At 39.2% G+C, this 21,979-nt stretch overlaps 2 protein-coding genes across 3 annotated transcripts; one reads left to right on the forward strand and one right to left on the reverse strand.

The window, feature by feature from the left end:
* Positions 1 to 1,207: 1,207 nt before the first annotated feature.
* LOC107094295 (sarcoplasmic/endoplasmic reticulum calcium ATPase 1) lies at positions 1,208 to 13,339 on the forward strand. 2 transcript variants are annotated; one of them, XM_015389831.1, is made up of 24 exons: positions 1,208 to 1,482; positions 2,236 to 2,253; positions 2,470 to 2,552; positions 3,317 to 3,421; positions 3,792 to 3,930; positions 6,248 to 6,328; positions 6,420 to 6,505; positions 6,590 to 6,887; positions 6,981 to 7,147; positions 7,248 to 7,336; positions 7,446 to 7,548; positions 7,634 to 7,765; positions 7,879 to 7,995; positions 8,069 to 8,287; positions 8,989 to 9,100; positions 9,390 to 9,613; positions 9,739 to 9,959; positions 10,049 to 10,251; positions 10,365 to 10,450; positions 10,532 to 10,665; positions 10,751 to 10,868; positions 10,994 to 11,111; positions 11,380 to 11,425; positions 12,673 to 13,339. In XM_015389831.1, exons 1-23 carry the CDS (start codon positions 1,365 to 1,367, stop codon positions 11,382 to 11,384), a joined length of 2,976 nt encoding a protein of 991 aa, XP_015245317.1. In that variant the 5' UTR covers positions 1,208 to 1,364; the 3' UTR covers positions 11,385 to 11,425; positions 12,673 to 13,339. The 2 variants fall into 2 exon arrangements, with proteins under 2 accessions (XP_015245317.1, XP_015245316.1); XM_015389830.1 differs by lacking the exon at positions 11,380 to 11,425 and having other exon boundaries at positions 12,673 to 12,994.
* Positions 13,015 to 20,681, reverse strand: sult1a4 (sulfotransferase family 1A member 4). The gene is made up of 7 exons (XM_015389832.1): positions 19,946 to 20,681; positions 18,485 to 18,613; positions 17,531 to 17,628; positions 17,184 to 17,310; positions 16,434 to 16,528; positions 15,866 to 16,046; positions 13,015 to 13,706 (listed from the first exon to the last, which is right to left on the reverse strand). Exons 1-7 carry the CDS (start codon positions 20,130 to 20,132, stop codon positions 13,594 to 13,596), a joined length of 930 nt encoding a protein of 309 aa, XP_015245318.1. The 5' UTR covers positions 20,133 to 20,681; the 3' UTR covers positions 13,015 to 13,593.
* Between the last annotated feature and the right edge of the window lie 1,298 nt (positions 20,682 to 21,979).

A 21,979-nucleotide genomic window follows, 5' to 3' on the forward strand; every position in this document is an offset into this window, starting at 1 on the left:
ATATTTTCAAACCATGTATAATTTTCTTTCACTTGAAAATAATGTGCTGATGAGTTTAGTTTTTTTTACATAAATATTTCCAAACAAGCATTCAAGTGTGTGGATATAACATTATGGATAGTTTTAAAAACGTCTACTACCTGCAAGTACTTTACAGGGACTTGTACCTGTTATTATTAGCAGTGCTCCATGAGAAGCTATAGCTCTTAAAACAGCAGCAAACAATCTAATCTTTAAGTTCGATCATGCTTCTTCCCATTCTCAAGTTGAGTTTTTATCAACTAGGACCAGCTAATGTAGTTTTGTGGAGTACACCAATTTCACCACAAGAGGCCCTTGTCTGACATGGGATGGCAGTTAATTGGGCATAATCAACACAGGCAATGCAATACACCCTCATCCCCCCACCCCCCAGACACTCTCCCTTCCTCATAAAAAAACAAATAAATACATAAAACTTGATCCTGGGGTATAAGCTAGTGGAGCTGCTCCTCAGTGCTGTGAAATCTTGACTCTGGCTATTCATGTGGCATTCATGTCCCCTGACGATAGTTCCTCCACTACACTTTTTCATATCTCCACTATGTCAAAATGAACCAGGTTGAATCTAAGCTCAGGCATCTTGGTGAGTTTGAGGATGTTTGTAAAAATATTTGGTGAATGGAGATCTGACAGAGTTCTTGGACTTTAAAGATTAGGATTTTTTCTGCTCCAACCATGCCAGCTTCCCCACCCGCCCAGAGTTAGAGCATGTCTTCTGGTGCCCTATGTGCACCAGTTTGGCCATGGTCCTCAGCAGAAACCAGTTGATCCGTCACTCAAGGTTCCCCGCACCCCACAGCCCTCTTCCTCCAATCCACCCACCCTTTCATGATCTCCCATCTTTGCTCTCTCACCTTCTCCCTTCCTCTTATTCCACTGACCATGCATGTTCCAAAAACAGGTCTCATTTTCATTTGCAACACCCCCTCCCTTTGGAGGTCCTGCTCCACCACCGTTCTCCAGCATTAACTCCTACTTCACAAATCCAATTCTTGTACCCCCCCCAGTTCCTGTCCAACTCCATCGTCTCACCTCCTCATTGCTCCACCTCAAACCCCACCCTTTAACCCCCCCAACCACCACCACCAGGAATTTAGAGGCATGCATCAGTGGGATGTTCCTCCCATCTGAGCCCTTTTGGGGTATAAAACCCTTGGCCTGTACGTACCCATTCGCTCTTTCTGTCAGTCCAGCACTCCTGGTTTTGAGGGTGCCACACTTCTGAGGGTGGTGGACCAAGGGTTGAAAACTTAAGAAACAACAAAAGCACAGCAACAGGAGAAAAAGAGCGCGGATAGGCACGGCTAGTCTATCCAGTGAGGATGGAGAATGCACACGCAAAGTCGACGGCAGAATGCCTGGCTTACTTCGGGGTGAATGAGAACATCGGCCTCTCTCCCGACCAGGTCAAGAAGAGCCAGGAAAAATATGGCTTCAATGGTGAGAGCCCAGTCATTGGGAATCAAGGGGATTGGCATTTATTCCATGCAGAAAACCGTATCGTTTTGATGCTCAGGGTTTAGACTCAGAATGTACCACAAGGCCTTTTCCTATGAGTTTTCAGTTGGGTCAACACCAGCATAGATCTTTGAAAACTCTGGTTGGGCAGACTCTGCTTTAGAGTGGCCCCGCAACAGCTGATAAAATGTAGAGGTACCGAGATGCAGAGACTTTGACGGCTGTGAGAAGCTATTTAAAGAGAGCCAAAGAAGATGGCTGTAGAGCGAGAGAGACAGGTGATGGCTCAAGAAACTTCCTGGATGATATATGGATAGGCTCAAACAGCAGATAATTTTAGGGTTGGCAATAGCAACAGGGCCTAAGAAGGCTTTTGGCTGATCAATAAGTATTGGAATGACTGAAATTATGGGGTCTTTTCTGCATGAAAAATATAGTTTTTACTGCAATGTTGTCTGTAAATCTCCCAATGAATGATCTTTTATTACAAGAAGGCTAAATAACTATTAGTAACACAGTGATTAGGGTTGTTAACTAAAGTTGTTCTGTAAATGTTCTCCAAAGGAAGCAATATAAAAAAAAAAAAAAAAATCTTTATATTTTGGTTAACTTATGCTGATAATTTCTCTCTGTTTTTTGAAAACATGCCTCTCCAAAGGATATCTACTAATTCATGTATTTACATGTCTCCATCTGTCCCTGCCTTTGTCACCATGCCCAATGTTTGATCTTCAGAGCTGCCTGCTGAGGAGGGTAAGTGTCCACTCCAGTATCTTCTCAACATAAGGGCTCATGCGGGATTTGTATTGTGTAATCCCATTCAACAATGACATCACAGTCATAGCTGGAAGATGTCAGTCGATCATTGGCAATGATTTATTACATTCAGTCACCAGCAATCATATTGTATCCTGTGAAAACAGTAAACTGTCATCCAATGTTCATCACCTTAATGTCTTTGTGTCTCAGGCAAGAGCGTCTGGGAGCTGATCATTGAGCAGTTTGAGGACTTGCTTGTCAGGATCTTGCTGCTGGCTGCATGCATCTCTTTTGTAAGTTAATGAATGTTACTATCGTCATTTATGACCTGTATCTGCTACATTAATTCAAGTTGACCCATTTAAAACAGATGAACAGTGTTATTATTTAAAGGGAGGCAAGCCAGAATCTTTATAAAATCCAGATGTGTCGATTAAAGGACTTGTGGCTGTTTCTTTCAAGCACATCTCTATATCCCCCCTTCTCCAAGGCCCTCGACCCCTCTATGTATTTTTAAAGACGACAACTTGAGAAGCCACAGTGCAAAGGCACATAGGAGGTGTATTAATTACCCTGCCTAGTTTTCTCCCCTCCTAGGCCAGCTGTCACGATGGCCTTAGAAGGCGAATATTAAGAAGCCAACAGCCAAGGGGCCCGAGAAAGTGTAGTGGGGCTGAGGGGTGAGGGGGTTATTTTAAGAAAGCCCCCAAGCTGAGAGGAGAAACCGAATCCTTCGGGAAAGGTCAGGCGTGAAGGAGGAGATGGAGGGCCTACTCAAGAAGACATCAGGAGAGGAGAGAAGCTATGGGGTTAAAATTAATGACCATTATGTCATCATACAAATTATGTTCCAGATAGATGTTGAAAACAAAAGGTGTGGAAAACATTTGATTCCCCCCTAATCACACACCCCAAATATCACAGTATCATTCACATTAGATCATTATAAACCTTTGATCTTTAAAAAGTTTAATTTCTCTGATTACAGCTCAGTGTAAATATTGAAACAGGAGTTAGTTTGAAGACTTTTGTTCACTCTTTTCTGCCCTGACTCTAGGTGCTGGCCTGGTTTGAGGAAGGCGAGGAGACCGTCACCGCCTTCGTTGAGCCCTTCGTCATTCTTCTTATTCTCATCGCTAATGCTATCGTTGGAGTGTGGCAGGTCAGTGACCCTCGCCCTGGACATTGAGCAATATGTCCATACACATATCCATTTCAGCGATGACAGAAAGTACTCAAGTTTTTGGTTACTCTCTTGCTCCATACCCAGACGGGGTTGCTCAACTGCATTAGACTGAAGCTCAAAATAGCTCAGAGATTAATCAGATTATATTTAAGTTTATTTTTCTCTCTTTTTGCAGATACTATATGTTTACCTTCAAACCATCTTCAAATGTTATTTAGCCACCTGTTCTTTAAGGACACACATGCTTCCTCTTGAGAATGCAATAAACAGGAACACATGACAAGGTTTTATTTGCCAATTGTTGATGCATTGACTCAGTATTTTCTTCCCATATGTCTGTCTTTAGGAGCGTAACGCTGAAAGCGCCATTGAGGCCCTCAAGGAGTACGAGCCTGAGATGGGCAAAGTTTACCGTTCTGACAGAAAGAGTGTGCAGAGGATCAAGGCCAGAGAAATTGTCCCAGGAGACATTGTGGAAGTGTCCGGTAAGAACTGTCTACAAACCTCACTGTGACGTTTATCTAGTACTGGATGATTGCAAAGAATAATTAGTAGTGACAGCTCTACAGCACAAAAAGCGTCCCTGCATAGCTTTAGAGTAATTTAATTTTCCAACTTCTTTTGTTCTTCCTTAATGTAAAAATGTTTTGGTGCGTCGTAGAATGGGTTCCAACTATATCTGATGGAAAATTTGTGACCGGAGCTACAGATTAGGGTGATGGCAAGAGAGCATAATGAAAGAACCATAAAGAATTAGATCTCATCTACACATATACCAGGAAACATGCAGTAAAAAGATGTGCTGCTCAGGACTCATAAGTACTTGTTTTAATTGTTGCAATACAAATAAAAATATTTCCATAGATTATTTAGAGGGGTGTAAATTAGTTATGAAATGTCAGATTTCTTGATATTAGCACTTTACCTCAGCTTACCTTATATTTTGTTCTATATCTATTCAACTTCCTCTCAGAACTAGGATTTATGGTTAAAGTTAAATACTGTGATACATAGCTTCCAGGGTTATGAATAATTTCTGGTTTAACTGTATTTAGGGAATAATCTATAGGTACAGAATCAGAATGTACAGTATATCTCTGTTGAAAGCTCATGTCAAAGAATGGTGCCTTTTTAAGGCGCTGTGTGCAGCACTGCAAAGCAAACATGCTGACTGTAGAGTATCATGAGTATAAATACCCTCACCAGCGGCTGCCTCGCTTCTTTTGCAGGGCCATCTCTTGCTTTCATTCATCCGTCAGTGCACACCTGTCAGCTGTCCAGCTGGTCCTCCCAGCTTACTCTTAGTGCCACTATAAGCTTGGCATCACTATGGTTATTAATGTTTCTTAATAATGTTTTCTAAACATTTAGTGGCCATTTTGCAGTTATTAATGGCACCAGACACAATTGTGTTTTCTTTTTTCTCTGAAACATTTTCCTCTTCTTTATGTATATATATGTACTCTAATTATAGAGTTTAAATAAATGGGGAGGTATTTCATTATTGATTTATGGTCTCAAATAATATACAGAAAACCCAAGCTAGATTTGATGTTAAAGATCAAAAGTGAGAAAGAGAGGAAGTGAAAAAAGCCAAATCAATTATAAAAGACATAGTGATACAAGATAAAAATTTCCAATAAGAAAATGCATATTTGAAAAAGCGATCAAAATAAAATTTTAAAAAACATATAAAAGAAAATCCATCTTTTGAAGATCCATATTCTGCTCAAGAACAAAAAGTATCCAACAAAGTGATTATTAAAACAAATTGGTTAAAAAAACAAAACAATGAATGATTCGCTAATTGTTTAAATCCTTCTTAATAATTGGTTGTAAGGTATCGGTATTACAGCAATTAAACCCTCTTCATAATTGCTGACCATCCCCTACTAACTTTGTATTTTTTTATGTGGTGAAAAGCTCCAAGTTTTCAGGGTTGGAAAGTATCCTTGCCATCACCCTAATCGTTAGTTCTCTCCTCAGCTTTTCTAAAGGACTCAAGTCAGGACTCCAGCTGAGCAACTCTGAAAGATTAAGCCGGTTGTACACTGTGCGATTTTTTTTTTTTTCACTTGTTGCATGCAGCTACTGCTCACGCTGTACGATAAACACTGCGGTTTAGTCGTACAGTGTGAGTTCACAGCTCACAATTTATGTGTGGTACATCGCTCTCATGCGTCCTGCCTGCTCACACTTTACGACTAAAAACCACGTCGGACTGCTCTGACTCGTCTATCTGGAAACCAAACAAATAGAAGGGGAATATTAAGCCCACTATAGTGAAACGCGCTGCCTTGACAATTTGTGCTATTTTGTGCTGAAAGCGCTAAAAAGAAAAGGCGACGATGTATTTGGAAAAAAAGACATGGCTGAGCAAACATGGTTACTACGGTCTGTCAATTTTACAGACAAAGCTCAATTTCACTCATTGCATCCCTGCCATGCTGCTGTGTTTACATCTGAGAGGAAGAATAAAAAGAAAAATCCTCGTTTGCGCATGCGCACTGAGCGATTTTCCCACGACGGTCGGGAGAAAATCACACGTTTGATTTTCTCCTGACCTCAGGATTCCTGATCAGGAGGTGGTCCCTCGTAACTCCCTGTACACTACACGACGCACGATCAGGCTGAAAGTCGGCCCGATCGAAAGATTCTCGCAGGACTGGAAAATTGCCCCGAAAATCAAATCAAAATTTTGCATATTCAAACTAGCTGTAGGGGGGGGAGCACTAATCACTATGAAACTAGTTCATGATGTTTTTAAGAGTTTAGTTAATATTGACTATTCTCTGTTGACAGTTGGTGACAAAGTCCCTGCTGACATCAGGATTATTTCCATCAAGTCCACCACCCTGCGTGTTGACCAGTCCATCCTTACTGGTAAGGTCTCCTAAAATAGTCACGCTATTGTTTTTCTTATATTGTTCTATCTTTATGATTTTTTAATAATATTTTGTTTTTTGCTCCTTAGGTGAGTCTGTCAGTGTGATCAAGCACACTGATGCTGTCCCTGACCCCAGAGCCGTCAACCAGGACAAGAAGAACATGCTTTTCTCTGTGAGTGTCTTGCTCATACAGATGCTATTTCATCACCAGCTTCTCTCTGCTGAACCTGACTGCATTTTCTAACTGCTCCTGTAGGGCACCAACATCGCTGCTGGCAAGGCCATTGGCGTAGTAGCAGCCACCGGAGTCGCAACTGAAATCGGCAAGATCCGTGACCAGATGGCTGCCACCGAACAGGAGAAAACTCCTCTGCAGGCCAAGCTTGATGAGTTTGGCGAGCAGCTGTCCAAGGTTATCTCACTGATCTGTGTTGCTGTCTGGGCTATCAACATTGGCCACTTTAACGACCCAGTCCACGGAGGCTCCTGGATTCGTGGTGCCGTCTACTACTTCAAGATTGCTGTTGCTCTGGCTGTGGCTGCCATTCCTGAGGGTAAGGCGGGGAAAACTATTATGTTTTATTGCTTCCATTTTTTTTTTCTAATTTGTTTATCAATTGACTTAAGAGTTTTCCATTAACTCCCAGGTCTGCCTGCTGTTATTACCACCTGCCTGGCTCTTGGTACCCGCCGTATGGCCAAGAAGAACGCTATCGTCAGAAGCCTTCCCTCTGTAGAGACCCTGGGCTGCACCTCTGTCATCTGCTCTGACAAGACTGGCACCCTCACAACTAACCAGATGTGTGTGACAAAGGTTGGTGTTTTATTGAAGAAGAAGAGATTCCTGATGGTAGTTTTTAATTTTTTTGTCAAAGATTGCATTAATCAAAGGAATTCCAATTCCTCTCTTTCAGATGTTTATTGTCAAGAATGTTGACGGAGACCATGTTGACCTTGATGCTTTTGATATCTCTGGCTCCAAATACACCCCTGAAGGCGAAGTGTAAGTCTGCTTTTACTATGATTCTGCATTGATCAAAGGACATTGATTTGCTTGAACCAGTTCTTATTTGGGATTAATTTTTGTTTGGGATTCCTTCTGTGCCAATCAGTTCCCAGGGTGGTCACAGGACGAACTGCAGCCAGTACGATGGCCTTGTTGAGCTGGCAACCATCTGCGCTCTGTGCAATGACTCCTCTCTGGACTACAATGAGGTAAAACTCAAAGCTTTGAAAGTTATAGAAAGAACCTAAACCTCTATCAGTGGTGAAACCAGCTCATCCACTCATTGTTTTCTAGTCCAAGAAGATCTTTGAGAAGGTCGGTGAGGCCACTGAGACTGCCCTGTGCTGCCTGGTTGAGAAGATGAACGTGTTTAACAGCAATGTGAAGAACCTGTCCAAGATTGAGAGAGCCAATGCCTGCTGCTCTGTATGTTTGCTCTTCACACTCCTAAGACCAAAAAAACATTACTCATGTTTTAATATCTATAGATGTTTAAATAATTCAGAAATAATATATCTTAACTCTTCATCCTCCCATAGGTGATTAAGCAGCTCATGAAGAAGAACTTCACTCTGGAGTTCTCCCGTGACAGGAAGTCCATGTCTGTGTACTGCACACCAACCAAGGGTGATGGTGGTGCCAAGATGTTTGTTAAGGTATGTCATTACTAAATTTTGCACCAACCAAGCTTTAATGAAACACTGCATAACCATCCTGCTGTGTCTTCAGGGTGCACCTGAGGGTGTGATTGACAGGTGTGCCTATGTGCGCGTTGGCACCACACGCGTTCCCCTCACCAATTCCATCAAGGACAAGATCATGGCTGTCATCAAGGAATGGGGTACTGGCCGCGACACCCTGCGTTGTTTGGCTCTGGCCACCCGTGATAGTCCACTTAGACCAGAGGAGATGAACCTTGAGGACTCAACCAAGTTTGTCGATTATGAGGTGAGGACAGCCTGAAGGGTAAGACACAGATATTGTGCACAATAACTTAATAAGAGTGTGTTAATCTTGAGTCAAAATACCCCAGTTTAACCATATGACAATATCACTGAGTCCTTTTAGCTACTCCCTTCAGGGTTCGCCAATGCATGTCTTTACAACTTGCATATAGATATGGCAGAATTGTTATCCTGTATGCCCTTCTTGCCATTTTGGATTCCTATATAGGTCTATCATTCATTATTTGACAATGTTCTACAAGCAGTTATGTTTTTTTAGATTCAGTAAATAAAAAAATAAAAAAAACAAAAAGAGGTAATTTGAGTCCAGACTGAAAAAGCAATTGACAAAATTAATGGGTATATAAACAACATTAATGTTAGGCTCCTCGATTTTTGGAGAAAGTGCATCCTCTGGTGGGCTTCACTGAAAAAAGACATCAGCCTAGGACTAAATTGTTAGCTTCAAAGTGAAGCTCTATTTCACACTAAACATGTGGATGACAAGATCTTGAATTTTCAATATGCGACTTTTTCCCTAATAAAATAATCAAACCCCAGAAGAGATCTAAACACCAAAAGTTTGAATTATCTTGCACATGGTAAATAGGTGTAGCTTATGAGCCATGACCATAATCCTGTCCATAATTTGCCACATATTAACACTTTGACAAAATTCCAGACTTAACACACCTCTCTTTTCAGACTGATCTGACCTTCGTTGGATGCGTGGGTATGCTTGATCCCCCTCGTAAGGAGGTCATGGGCTCTATCGCGCTGTGCAGGGATGCTGGAATCCGTGTCATTATGATCACTGGTTAGTATTGCTAAATACTTTTACTAATCATTATTAATAAAAGATTAATCTGCTACTTTTAATAGCCAATTGTATATAATAATAAAGCAGATTTGTACCATTTTGGTGCTTCTGGGCAATAATTGCTAAATTTAAACCACTCTGATTTTAGGTTATGTTAACATTATGTGCCATATCAGAATAAATGGTCAATCTGTTCCTGTAGTGTTTGAATAATCCCTCAAACCTCATGATAAGAGTTTTACCCACTTTATACTCTTAAGAACAAATATTTTCCTTTGTATGTTAGGTGACAACAAGGGAACAGCTATTGCTATCTGCCGCCGTATTGGCATCTTTAAGGAGGATGAGGATGTAACTGGCAAGGCCTACACCGGACGTGAATTTGACGATCTCCCCGTGAGTGAGCAGTCTGAAGCTGTCTGCAGGGCTCACTGCTTTGCCCGTGTGGAGCCATCCCACAAATCCAAAATTGTTGAGTTCCTTCAGGGTCACGATGATATTACAGCTATGGTAAGAGCTCTCTAACCAGGGATACAGTCCTAACTTAATCTGTGTGATGTTATTCAGTGAGATAATATAGCAATGTAAACTGCAGTTATTCAACAAATAATGGTCCTTTTTTTTTCCTTCCCCAGACTGGTGATGGAGTCAATGATGCCCCGGCTCTAAAGAAGGCCGAGATTGGCATCGCCATGGGCTCTGGCACTGCCGTTGCCAAGTCTGCCTCTGAGATGGTCCTGGCTGACGACAACTTCTCCTCCATTGTGGCTGCTGTTGAGGAGGGTAGAGCTATCTACAACAACATGAAGCAATTCATCCGCTACCTCATCTCCTCCAACGTCGGTGAGGTCGTCTGGTGAGTCTCCTGTGTAGCCATGGCAACGTCTTCCCTTTGCTCTTGCAGAAAACCTAATCTGTTTGGCTGTTCTACTTTTTTGTCTTCAGTATCTTCCTGACTGCTGCTCTTGGTCTGCCCGAAGCTCTGATCCCTGTCCAGCTGCTCTGGGTCAACCTGGTCACTGATGGTCTGCCCGCCACCGCTCTGGGCTTTAACCCCCCTGACCTGGATATTATGGGCAAGCCCCCACGTTCCCCCAAGGAACCTTTGATCTCAGGCTGGCTGTTCTTCAGATACATGGCTATTGGTGGTAAGCAGGACTGTGAGAAAGTGTTGTGGATGTGTGTGACATTGTGTGTTTTGGTGGTATTTAAATTTAGGTTAACACGTGCCGACAATGATGCATCTCTCCAACCCTAACAGGATATGTTGGTGCTGCCACTGTTGGTGGTGCTGCCTGGTGGTTCCTTTATGATTCCACTGGTCCCAACATTACCTACTATCAGCTGGTAAGCTAGAGGCCTTTTTTTAATCGAGTTTCCACCAACATACCTGTATTGCCTCTCTTAGCCTCCATGTTTTCCGTTTAGTCCCACTTCATGCAGTGCCACGATGAGAATGAGGACTTTGCTGGGCTCGATTGTGAAATCTTTGAGGCAACTCCACCAATGACAATGGCCCTGTCTGTCCTGGTCACTATTGAGATGTGCAACGCCCTCAACAGGTTCTAAACTTTTCAACCATCAAACACATAAAGATCTTCCTTTTTCTGTATAAGCCACAACTGATGTGTCTGTTTGTTTTTCCAGCTTGTCTGAGAACCAGTCTCTGTTGCGTATGCCCCCATGGAGCAACTTCTGGCTGATCGCTGCCATGAGCCTGTCCATGTCCCTGCACTTCATGATCATCTATGTTGATCCTCTGCCTGTGAGTCAGATGTACCAATTTTGTGCCTGAATTAAATAAGCATACAAATCTTTTTTTTTCTTGAAATTTATCCTTCCTGTGTGATTTCCACGGGCTCTGACCTCCACTCTTAACATCCCCCACAGATGATCTTCAAACTGACCCATCTGTCAGTGGACCAGTGGATGATGGTCCTGAAACTTTCCTTCCCCGTCATCCTCATTGATGAGGTGTTGAAGTTCGTTGCCCGCAACTATGTTGAGAGTAAGTGATCTTAATTTTTTTTAAGTACCAGTACTTTAAAATAAATCAGAGCTCCCAGGTATCTCTTTCAGATAATTCATTAATTCATTTAATAACATTTAATCATCTATTAATATTTTAACAAAGTTAATGTTTTCATATCTCCATTCTTAACACATCCTTTCATTAACTTTCATTATGTTTTTTTCCCCATCTACCTGATCTATGTCATGTCTCTCACCTCTCTCCATTCATCAATAACTCACTCACCCTTTCTGTTCATTTCCAGAGTAAATTTGAACAGCCCATCACCGTTAACCTGTAACTTAAACAAGGTATTCCACTGTTTGTTGGCTAGTGATCAATTGTGCATTAGCCGTTCATGTCTGTTCTTGTTTAGCTTTTTATGTACAGTACTCGCTTCTAGTCTGTATCCCCCTACTGTATTAAACAACAATATAATTATTTTTTATGATGGCCTTGTGGGGAGAAAGTGCAGCTTTTCTTTCTTAGCTCTACTTATTGCTTGTTTTGCCTCTGACATCAAGCAGGTGAGTCTTATTTGAGTTGTTGCTGTTTATTGTCATATCCTGTCTGGTTTGTTTTCCACATCTGAGAAGCGGCCTCCTCACATACTGTCAGCCCTAGAAAAGACAAATTTACTAAATATAATTTTTTTTATTGTAATAGCATAATCTAACACCAAAAAATGTTGAAAGCCAATTTTTATTTTAATTCGCCTTTTTAGCTGAGGCAAATATAATCTTGTAAAGGGATAATCGTTTGTTAGGATTTATTATAGCAATTATTGGTACCACAATTCATTACTCCAAAGCTGGTACCTGTAATTATTTGTATATCATAGTTTTCTGTTTCCTTTTAGGTAAGGTTTTTCCTTTAGTTGCACCTCTACAAATATATGTTTTTTTATATATATATTTTTTTAATTCATATATATATATATATGTCAAAGTAAGTAACACTAAAGGAAAAATATAGTAGCCTCTTGCAGCCAGCTGACAGGCAGTGTCCAGTGCTCGGTGGGGGAGCAAAAGTACCCTAATAAAACTCAAGTTAGCTTTCCCTGCATCCCATTACAAAAACTTTCAGGGTTTAGAATTTTATTAGGTCAAATTTTTACCTAATAAAATTTACCTTATAAAAAGTTTACTAAAACTTCTAATATTTTGATACTGATAAGCACTCAGTGCATAATCAGTTACTTAGCTTAAACTAGTTTAGCATTAATTAATCCTGTAACTAAAATCCTTAGATTAAGTGTGAGTTTGAACTGCTCACTTCAAGGTAAGTCTAAAGCAACATTCATTAATTTTACAACTGATTAAAAAAAAAGGTATTACTTTTGTGTAATAAAGCTGAATTTAACCAAACGTATCAACTAGTGAACTAGTGTTTTAATATGATTTTCAAAAGATGCTGAGGTTGTTGCCAACATTTTGTTTGTCCAAGAGAGCTCCTTCTTTTGTCACACTGTTCTTTGTGTGTTGAATTTTTTTTTTTACCGCATTATGTGCTTAAAAACTGAACCATTGTCTGACTTGATCCATTTCCTCTTCAACAGGTACAGAACATATGAAGTAGAAATGTAGGAGAAGAAAATCTTCTTGAAGAGAGAGGCGAGAAGAAAGAGAGAGAGAGATCATAACCAAAAGGGGGAGCCATAGTGAGCCAAACAATAGAAGAGAGAAGAGAAAACACTGGAAAATAAACATTAAAATTAAAATGAATGTAATAAAAAAATCCAATAAAAACAACCTCAAACTAGAGAAGAAGATTGAATTGTATTAAAGGAGAGAATGTCTGCTGACAAGGTGTTAAAATATTTAAGATTTTATTCTAAGACTTAAAATATGTATTAAAAGTAATTTTTTTTGTTAACCTTGGATATTCTCAACTGTTGTGTTTTTGTGTCCAATTTTCATATGATTGACTTTCCAGCTCAGTACTTTTATTCTAGTCTTTGTCGCTCTTTGTCTCGTGCAGCCTCCGTGCTTTAGCCGGGCTCTGTACAGTGTGTTGTAGGGTTGCAAAAATGACTTCAAAAGGGCAGGAAAAATGATTTTTACAGCACATTCTTCCAGCCGGCAGTAATTCTGTGTAGGTACCATGCAGTCAGCGGACTCTGATGGAAGTCTCATGGCATAAAATGGGCACGTCCACTCAGCCTCAACACTTCTGGTCTTATTTATTGTTTACGTGACAAGCTCTAATAAAGTGACAATGAAAAACTCGTCCTCTTGTTTTGTGGAGCACCTATTTAATCACTTTTTCAAAGATGACATTTTCTCGGAGTACACATGTTATGAAGTGCAGCGATTACAGTGGTGAATGTTAAAACATAAGTGTATTTTTTTTTCTTTTGTTTTTGGTTTTAAATTTGTGCCATATATGCTGACAGTGCTGCTGCTGTTTAAATGCTAAACAGAGTCAGTTTATCAGCCTTTGGTTTGCAGAACACGCTTCAGAACCCCATGGAGAACCTCTAGATGAGACTCCTGAACGGTATATTGACGTCCTTCATTTGCTTTTCATAATCTTCATCAAACATCTTTGACTGCTCGGGAGTAAAATGGTTTTTCCAATCTCCCACTTCACCTGCATGGGTAAAAATGAAAGAAAATCAATATAGGGAATATTCTTAAATGAATAATTTTTTTTTATTGTTTTTCTAATGCACAGGGACATTCATTTCATTGTGTACATTGAACGTGTTTAGCTGATTAGCTAGCCACTGCCACTGGCTAGATAAACACATAAAAATAAAAAACAGTGCTAAGAAAACGTCATTAATGTGCTAATAATCAGAAAATAACCCTCATTAGATGAAACTTAGCCAACTTAAAATTGAAAAAAAAAATTATTTTCAAGCAAAAGAAGAAATATTTATAAATTATAAGGTAAACTGTGGAGCAATGGTCCTTAATTTGACACTTTAGAGGGCTAATCCCTGTCACACTACCTGTGTGTTGTTCTGTTTTTTCTGCTTTAAATTCAATGGAATAGACAAATGCAACACAAAATGAAATCAAGCCTCCTTAATTGTTTTGATTTTAACATTAAGCCAGAGCTTATAAAAATGATGTATTTGGTACAAACACTGAATTCTTACTGAATAAATGCTAGTGTAACATAAACACCTCAGCCATAGCCTAAGAATAACATTACTAAGCAGGACTTGATACAATTTTGTTTTCCCTGATAACATTACTCAACTTCACAAACCGCAGCTAGGACTGACAGCTTGCTACTTTAATTCAGCTTGTACAAATTATATAACCATCTGGGGATTGAAATTTAATTTGCAGACTTGATCCTTAAATATAAATGACAAAATTAAACAATTAAAACAAGGGAGTTATATTATGGTTGCCTTGATGCAGCAGAACACCTTGCCCACATTCCTGATCCTAACACACCTGCACTGTTCGGAATGAGAGGGCATGAACAAAACATATTTGAGGGTTCTTTCAAAAGCCAGAAATATGTGTTTTTCAACCACAATGATCTTTAATAAAAACACAAATTACTTACACAAAACTCCCTGTATTAAATTCACTAAACAGTAAACTCATTATTATTAGGTACACATGCTAACCATATGTTATTACGTTTTATGGATACTGAAATTTTGAAGTAGTGTTTTAACTAAAACAGGATGCATATAAAGACTTATGGAGATGGATCCATTGGACATGAAAAAAGATTCTTCAGACATTACCATTATAAAAATGGTAACCATGATATTTTCAGCTTCTCTAATTTGGTGGTTCATCTCCTGAGTAATTCATATCAATCAATGAAAGAATTTACAGAAACCCTATCTCTTATTTTAACAGAAAATACTGAACAAGTTATTCTGTTTTATTAATATTTTATAATGTTAGTAAGAACAGAATGAAGTGAAGTATCCTATGATGCCCCTTAGAGGGAAAAGCCAGGCAACAGCTACAAAATGAAAACCAAAATGGAAGAATGCTGATATACACAAGAATAAGAATAGGAAACAGATTGTTGGGTAATGGCAAATTTTCAACAAAATAAAAAATGCTGTACAATAATTAAACATACTCAGATAGATGCTTCTAATATCTAATACCTTTACTACTTATAAAGTTTAGTAAGCATTGGGTTGCTGCACATATAAGTAAATAATCAAGGGGGCACTAGTGGACTGTCCTAAAGTGAAATACAGCTGTCTATCTTCATCTACTGTACATCTCCATCTTCAATTATTCCCACAGTATGCTCTATATATTTTATAATCTCTTATAGGCTCCTCGATATTTATTGGTTCAAATGAAAGAAATTCTAATTGCTTTAGTTTTTTAGAATAAACAGATTGACAAGGAACATTTATTTCCATTCCTGGCTTCCTGCTACTACATAGAAATATGGCTTGGCACAAAAGTCCACATTTATTTGCCTCTCTTCAAAATAAGAAAGTTCCAGAGCACACTTTTTTAATTGGTATCATTACACTTTTCTATACAAATCAATAATCCAGAGTAAATGGAAATGTGAGAAACGAGGCTAGATAAAATAATATTGACCATGTGACTGCACAGTGAGGACAATGACACTGCAGCCATAAACGATCAGTGCACCTTAACAAAGCTGCGGAAATTGTGAGATTTTGGTGATAAAAGAATATATATATTTTTTTTATTTCAAGGCTTTTTATATGGTTTAGGGATAGGGATACCAGTAAATCTTGTTGGGGCTTAGATCGCTGCCATGTGAGCTTATTGACTCACCTTTCCTCATGAACGGAGAGATGGACTGATCAAAAACAGGTGAAGGGATGCAGGAGTAGTTGGCCATCGGGTTCTCCTTCATGTTTTTGAAGGATGTGAGCTCCACGATCCGATTGATGACCTCATCAGAGACGGACAAGTCCAGATACCTCATGATGCGCTCCACCTCACGGCGGGGATTCTGTAGGGATAAACAGAGTGCAATATACAGTCAGACCACAAACAAATGCATAAATCAATTAGTTGGTTGGAAAAAAGGATAAAACAGCAATATATATATATATATATATATATATATATATATATATATATATATATATATATATAATGACTGACTGAACATTTAGGGCAAAATAAGGGAAATGCTGTACAGTTATTAAAATACCATAATCAGAGATGTGTAAGTGGGTGAGGTAGTTTCAAATAATAATTATAGTGAAAATGTAAAAATATGTTTATGCTGTTGATTTAGTACTGATTATTAACAAGAAAGAAGAAAAAAAATTGCATAGTTCTACTGAAAATGAGACAAAGATGCCCTGAGGTAATACATAAATGTTCAACTCACTTCTTTCATGTCCTCGTAGAAGAGGTAAAGGATGTTCTTCTCCTCCCGCTCAACCCAGTAACCTTTAACATGATCATACCAGGAGCCCCAGGACACTGTGGAGATCCAAGTTAGCAATATAAATCATTTTTAGAAGTATTAAAGGGTGTTTATTCAGGTATTAGGTGGCTAGGAAGTCAAAAGAGTTTTCATGCTGATGTCTACATTTTTTTTTATCTTTTAATGCTGTCAATCATTTTAAAGCAGTTGATTCTCTTATAAACTCTTCTACAAAGCCTTTACCTTATACATAAACAGTGCTTTACAAATAATCATGCCTGGCCCAAAATAGCCCCATTTAGTTTCACTTTTGTTCACTAAAGAAACAACGGCTTCAGTATTGATAGCTAAACATGACGGAGTAAATAGTAAATCTTGTTCTTAAAAGCTTCAGCTGAAATTCTTGTGCAGATCTGCAGGGGTTGTTTTTCTTTGACTGCTATTTATATCTCATATTGGCTGTGCAGGCTAGTGCTAATCTCATCATAGTTAGTGAGGCATAAGAAGTTTTGTAAGGGGGGGGGACTCTGATAGATGTAAAATAAGGGGGCAAAGGTTCCAGAAGTTACAAGTCACTATTAAAGTTTAGACAGAAACTGAAAGAGGCCATTTAATTAGTAAGCTGAAGTGATTTTAGCTGAGTTAAAGTGTGGTTAACCTGTTTTGTTGAGTTTAAGGAGAAAACAGATGCATGCATTTCAACCCACTTACACTCTCCTCGCATAAACTTGTGGATGTAACCATCAAAAGGTCCCGGTTCAGGCTGGGTCTTATTCATTAGATCAAAGTAGTAGTAGCTCACGAGGTTGTCTTTGGCATTGCGTGCGACGTAGATAGCCTTCACATGATTAGGAGACACATAATCAGATATTTACAGCAGGAAACCAGAGAGCAGGTCATTTGATAGGGAAGATAGTGTTTAGGCATGTATTGTTAACTTCCTATCCAGTTACTTGCACTTTAACCCCCATTAAAATACAATTTACTGGCTAGTTTAAAGTAGTAGATGAGATTTTAAGGTTATTGGTCTGATAAGTCTGTCTGAGATTCAGTTTTACCTTGCATTTGTTTTCCCAAAATCCAGGTGGAACCAGCTGAAAGGGAAGATGTGTCTTGATAAGTCTTGGTGGGTCCATTTTTTTCAGAAGATCAAGACCTAAAACAAAAAATTCAGGAACAACTTAAAGATTTACAAAGATCTACATGCATAACACAGTGCGGGGGATAAGGGCTGACACAACATATCCTCCCAACAGAGACAGATTATGGTGGCAGCATCATGCTGTGTTGATGCTTCTTTTTGAAGTTGGTCAATAAATCAAAAATACATATGTCTAAAAGTGACTGGGGCAAAAATGTAGTACAAAATCAAAGAGAGAATCAGTGGCAAAACTTTAAAAAGATAAATCTTCCCAGACGCCCAGGACACTTCCAGTAATCCTGATGGATTTATTTATAAAGTTTCTGTCTGTGGTTGTACCAGAGCCTTCAAAAGACTTGGGTTCCTAGACAGGTGGCTTAAACATTAACTAAGGGCACTGGATACAAATGCACTACAAATTTATGCATGCAAAAAAAGCATAACATATTTTTTTCCCCATCCTATTGACAACTTTGCACTCCGTGCTGCTTTTGAGCTCCATAAAATCCCAATGAAATATAATGATGTTTGCTGGAAAGTGAAAAGGAAAATTATAAAGGTATTTGAGGGGTTTAAAATCTTTGCAAAACAAAAAAACACATGGTTAAAACTTAAAGCATTAACTGTAGTTTTATTTTGTGCGAGATAAAGAGAACATTGTGAACTTATTATTGTTGAGCCACACACTTGTACTGGTATATTTTGAGGGAAAATGAATATTTATCAATAGCTCACTTATACCCGTTAAACAAAAACAATCTTATGATAACATATCCCATGAACTTTAGTTAAGGCTTCTGACATAATGCCAACAGAAAAACAAGTTGATAAAACCTTACTATCTAATTAAATTACAGACAGAAGTGCACACCTGAAGGTATTGGGGGAGGGGAATAGATCTCTAGGAAAGGACTCCTGACCGGGGTGGGAGCCCGTTTGCAAGCCTCAGCGTCCCCGTTGTGAATAAGCAGGTCGATTATCTCCTGGGTCCATGTTGTCCCTAAGGTCCAAAACAGACACAGAACCTGATGATGAATCTAAGAGGACAAATAATTGATTTCAGACCTTTCCTTTCAATGGCAAAACATCAGAAAGCAACCTTAGCTACATTGGGAAATCTGGGAAAGTTGTCATCTTACAGGATATTACAGCAGCCCTGAAACATTATCACACAACTGGGAAAATAACTTGACCACATTTTCTTTATTTTTTGAAGAGTAAATCTGTAAAGTCAATAATGGCATTAGGTCCCAAATAACAATGAGTTAGAAGAAAAGTGAATGAAAGCTCAGAGCACTAAGGCTCACAGGTAATTGGATACATTTTGGTTGATTACAGAAATTTAAAGCATCTCTGAACATGTTAATTCCATTGACTTAATTTACGTTTTTTTTTTGTTTTCTCATGAGGGAAGCATCTACTTTGGTAGCTTTAGATATGGTGACATAGGGGGTACCCTTTATCAGTCTGCTTAATTTGCTGTGACTCATCAGTCCACTCCAAGATGTGAGCCTTTTGATTTTGTGGCAGGCTGTGATTTATGAAACGACATCAACAGTGTTTTGTTCCTGTGCTTTTTTAGGTATTATGTAAAACTCTGCCAATTAGCTAACGAGGTAGCTTGATGCAGTCCTTACACTTCACAGTCATTTTTGAACAGTAACAAGAACAATGTTCAGTCTAGAACACAAAGTCAAAGATATAAAGAGAGCAAATCTTGTTTGGGAATAGAGAAATATTTTTCTCTGAGTTTTGGGGGGGAAATCTGGATATTTAATACAGAAAGAGTTTCCCTCAAGGAGAGCTCTAAGTGACTGCTATGTACATGTAGGTGGCGGAGACTGAGTTTATTTGTAGAGCACATATAGTCATTTTTTTCTGCCTTTGGGAGTGCCCATATTGGTAATGCAGGCAAGTTTTTTCCCCCTTAATTTAAAGCCTGGCTGTGCTGCCTTCAGCCTAACTTTTGACATAATAATATCAATCCTGGGCTCAAGCCCCAACCCTCAAAGCCATAGTAAGCTCTTAACCTTGATGCTTACTGCATCAAGCTTCAGCAGCTCTTGCATGAAAATCTTGATGATATTTCTTTAAGAAGTTTTTCTGTAATTCTAAAAAAGTTCACTACTTTACAGAGTTTCCTATTTTGGATATGAACTGAGTCTCTAAGAAGTTTTAAAACACATATAAAATACAGTACATAAATTACAATTCTAGTACAATGTCTCTTTAACACAATAACTTAGCAGGCTTTCATCACACTTTCTTGTTTAGAGAGAATCATAGATAAATACATTGTTTGTTCTACAACACCTCTTCCTGGTCACTGTACCTGCTTTGGGGTAGGTGGCAATAAGGACATCTGATGGGTCAGGACGGAAAGCCCAGATGGAGTCCCAGTTTTTGGCAATGTAAGACATGAGAGGAACTCCCCTGATGTGGATGAGAGGGAAGCGAGTGATGGTGGAGCCGGCCTTCTCTATAGCCTCCGTGTAGGACAATTCATTCTCCTCTGCCATGACCGACACTTCTCAAGGAGGAAAAATTCGAATCCAGATGAAAAAAGTTCAGCGGTGAAAAGGTTGAAGTGAAATCAATGGTTCTTCCTGAAGTTCTGAATACAGCAGCTCGTCCGTCAGCTGGCTTACTCAACATTCAAGCCTGATTTGCTATTGTACACAAAGAAGTGAGACTGTCAACACTTGCTGCCTGTGTGACAAGCAAGCCCACAGTCAGTGTGTATACTTCCTTGTTACTGTCATTGTCTCCTCCTTGCGTTGTTACCTGCCTCCCAGACCTCTGTGCTTTGGACTTCTTGTTGTTTTCAGAGCAAGTTTCCTCCCAAATCTGAAAGCAAAAATCACACCTTTCTCAGTAGCTTTTGCTCAAACATAACTTCTGTAGAAATGTTTCAGTCTCTTGAAATGTGTTTGCTCTCCTCTCTCTTTATGTCTTTGTAACCCAGCCTCCTGATTGCCTGTACCAGGTTCTTATCTCCCTGCGATCACTGGAACTTGCACAGCTCAGATCTACACTAAAGCACCCTTATGTAACATTTTCAGCTATGCATGAATTCCAGTTCTTTCTCACAATTTTCTTACTGTTTCCTCTGTAATATGAGGAAGGAACAAGGGAGGGTCTTGAGAGAGCCACTCAAATATGAAGTTCGGTCAGAAAACATGCCTGGCAGATGGATTTAATTTTTCACAGTACATTGTGTTATTTCACTGTTGTGTTCCAGGGAAAGGTTGGATGTAATTCAGTGAGCCAGTTATCCCTTCTAATACAAAGAAATCACAATTCTTTTTAAAAGACGAGAGGGAACATGATGAACCTTGCAGCTTAAACACACCTTTGGACCCTTTTAAAGTCAACAAAAAGCAAGCCTTCGCTGTAAAACAATGCTTGTAAGAGGTTTGGTGGTGTGTTTTAGATGCTATAAACTTGTAGAGGGGAAACATTGCCCTGGTCTATGTCAATTAGCTGGATATCTTCAGATCTCTGCATGTTATGCTCTGTCTTTTCAGCTTGAGGCAGCTGTTTAGACCTCGCATTCCAGGATTTCCAGTCTCTATATCCGGCTGACAACAAAGACAATATTTTCTCTGAAAATAAGCACAGCTCAGCAGTTGCATGAGATGCAGAACAAAAGATTCCTGTAGAGGTTTAGACTGTATTGAAGTAACTGTTGAAGTGCAGACAATATAAGTTTAAGCTAATTATGTGAGTTTTTTTTTTCCAGTTATGTTAACCAGGAGATTTACATAAGCTGCCTCTTTATGAACAATTTTACAAAAATGAACTCTGCAGAATCAGCAGTGTTTGGAAAACAGCCAAACACTCTACTCTACTCTACTCTACTCTACTCTACTCTACTCTACTCTACTCTACTCTACTCTACTCTACTCTACTCTACTCTACTCTACTTACTCTAATTTACTCTGTTAATTAGTGTAAGTAGATACACCTGTATCTCTCCCAATCAATCTATTTTCTCCCAGCTGTTACTCCACCTATTTATACCTGTCAATCTTTTTTATTTTCCTCTCCTGTATGAGGATCAATCCAGTATCAGTTTGCACCACCAGTCTTTTAGTCTTACTGTGTTCGCCCTGACCTCACTGGTCAATGTCAATGTCAGTTTACACCACTTGCCTCCTATACTTCTGTGTTCCTGTGCTCAGCCTTTCCTCACTGGATTCTCATTGGCTTCTGATTATAGTAATGTTCTAAAATGCCTCTTCCTGTCAACTGTGTTTTGTACAGCAAACCTGTCAGCTGTTATCCAGTCTGCTCAAAGCCTGCTTCCAGCCTTTCAGCTGTTATTCAGTCTGCTTAAAGCCTGCTTCCAGCCTTTCAACTGTTA

The sequence above is a fragment of the Cyprinodon variegatus genome, unplaced genomic scaffold (assembly GCF_000732505.1).
Source record: "Cyprinodon variegatus isolate N-32 unplaced genomic scaffold, C_variegatus-1.0 Scaffold475, whole genome shotgun sequence".
NCBI lineage: Eukaryota > Metazoa > Chordata > Actinopteri > Cyprinodontiformes > Cyprinodontidae > Cyprinodon > Cyprinodon variegatus.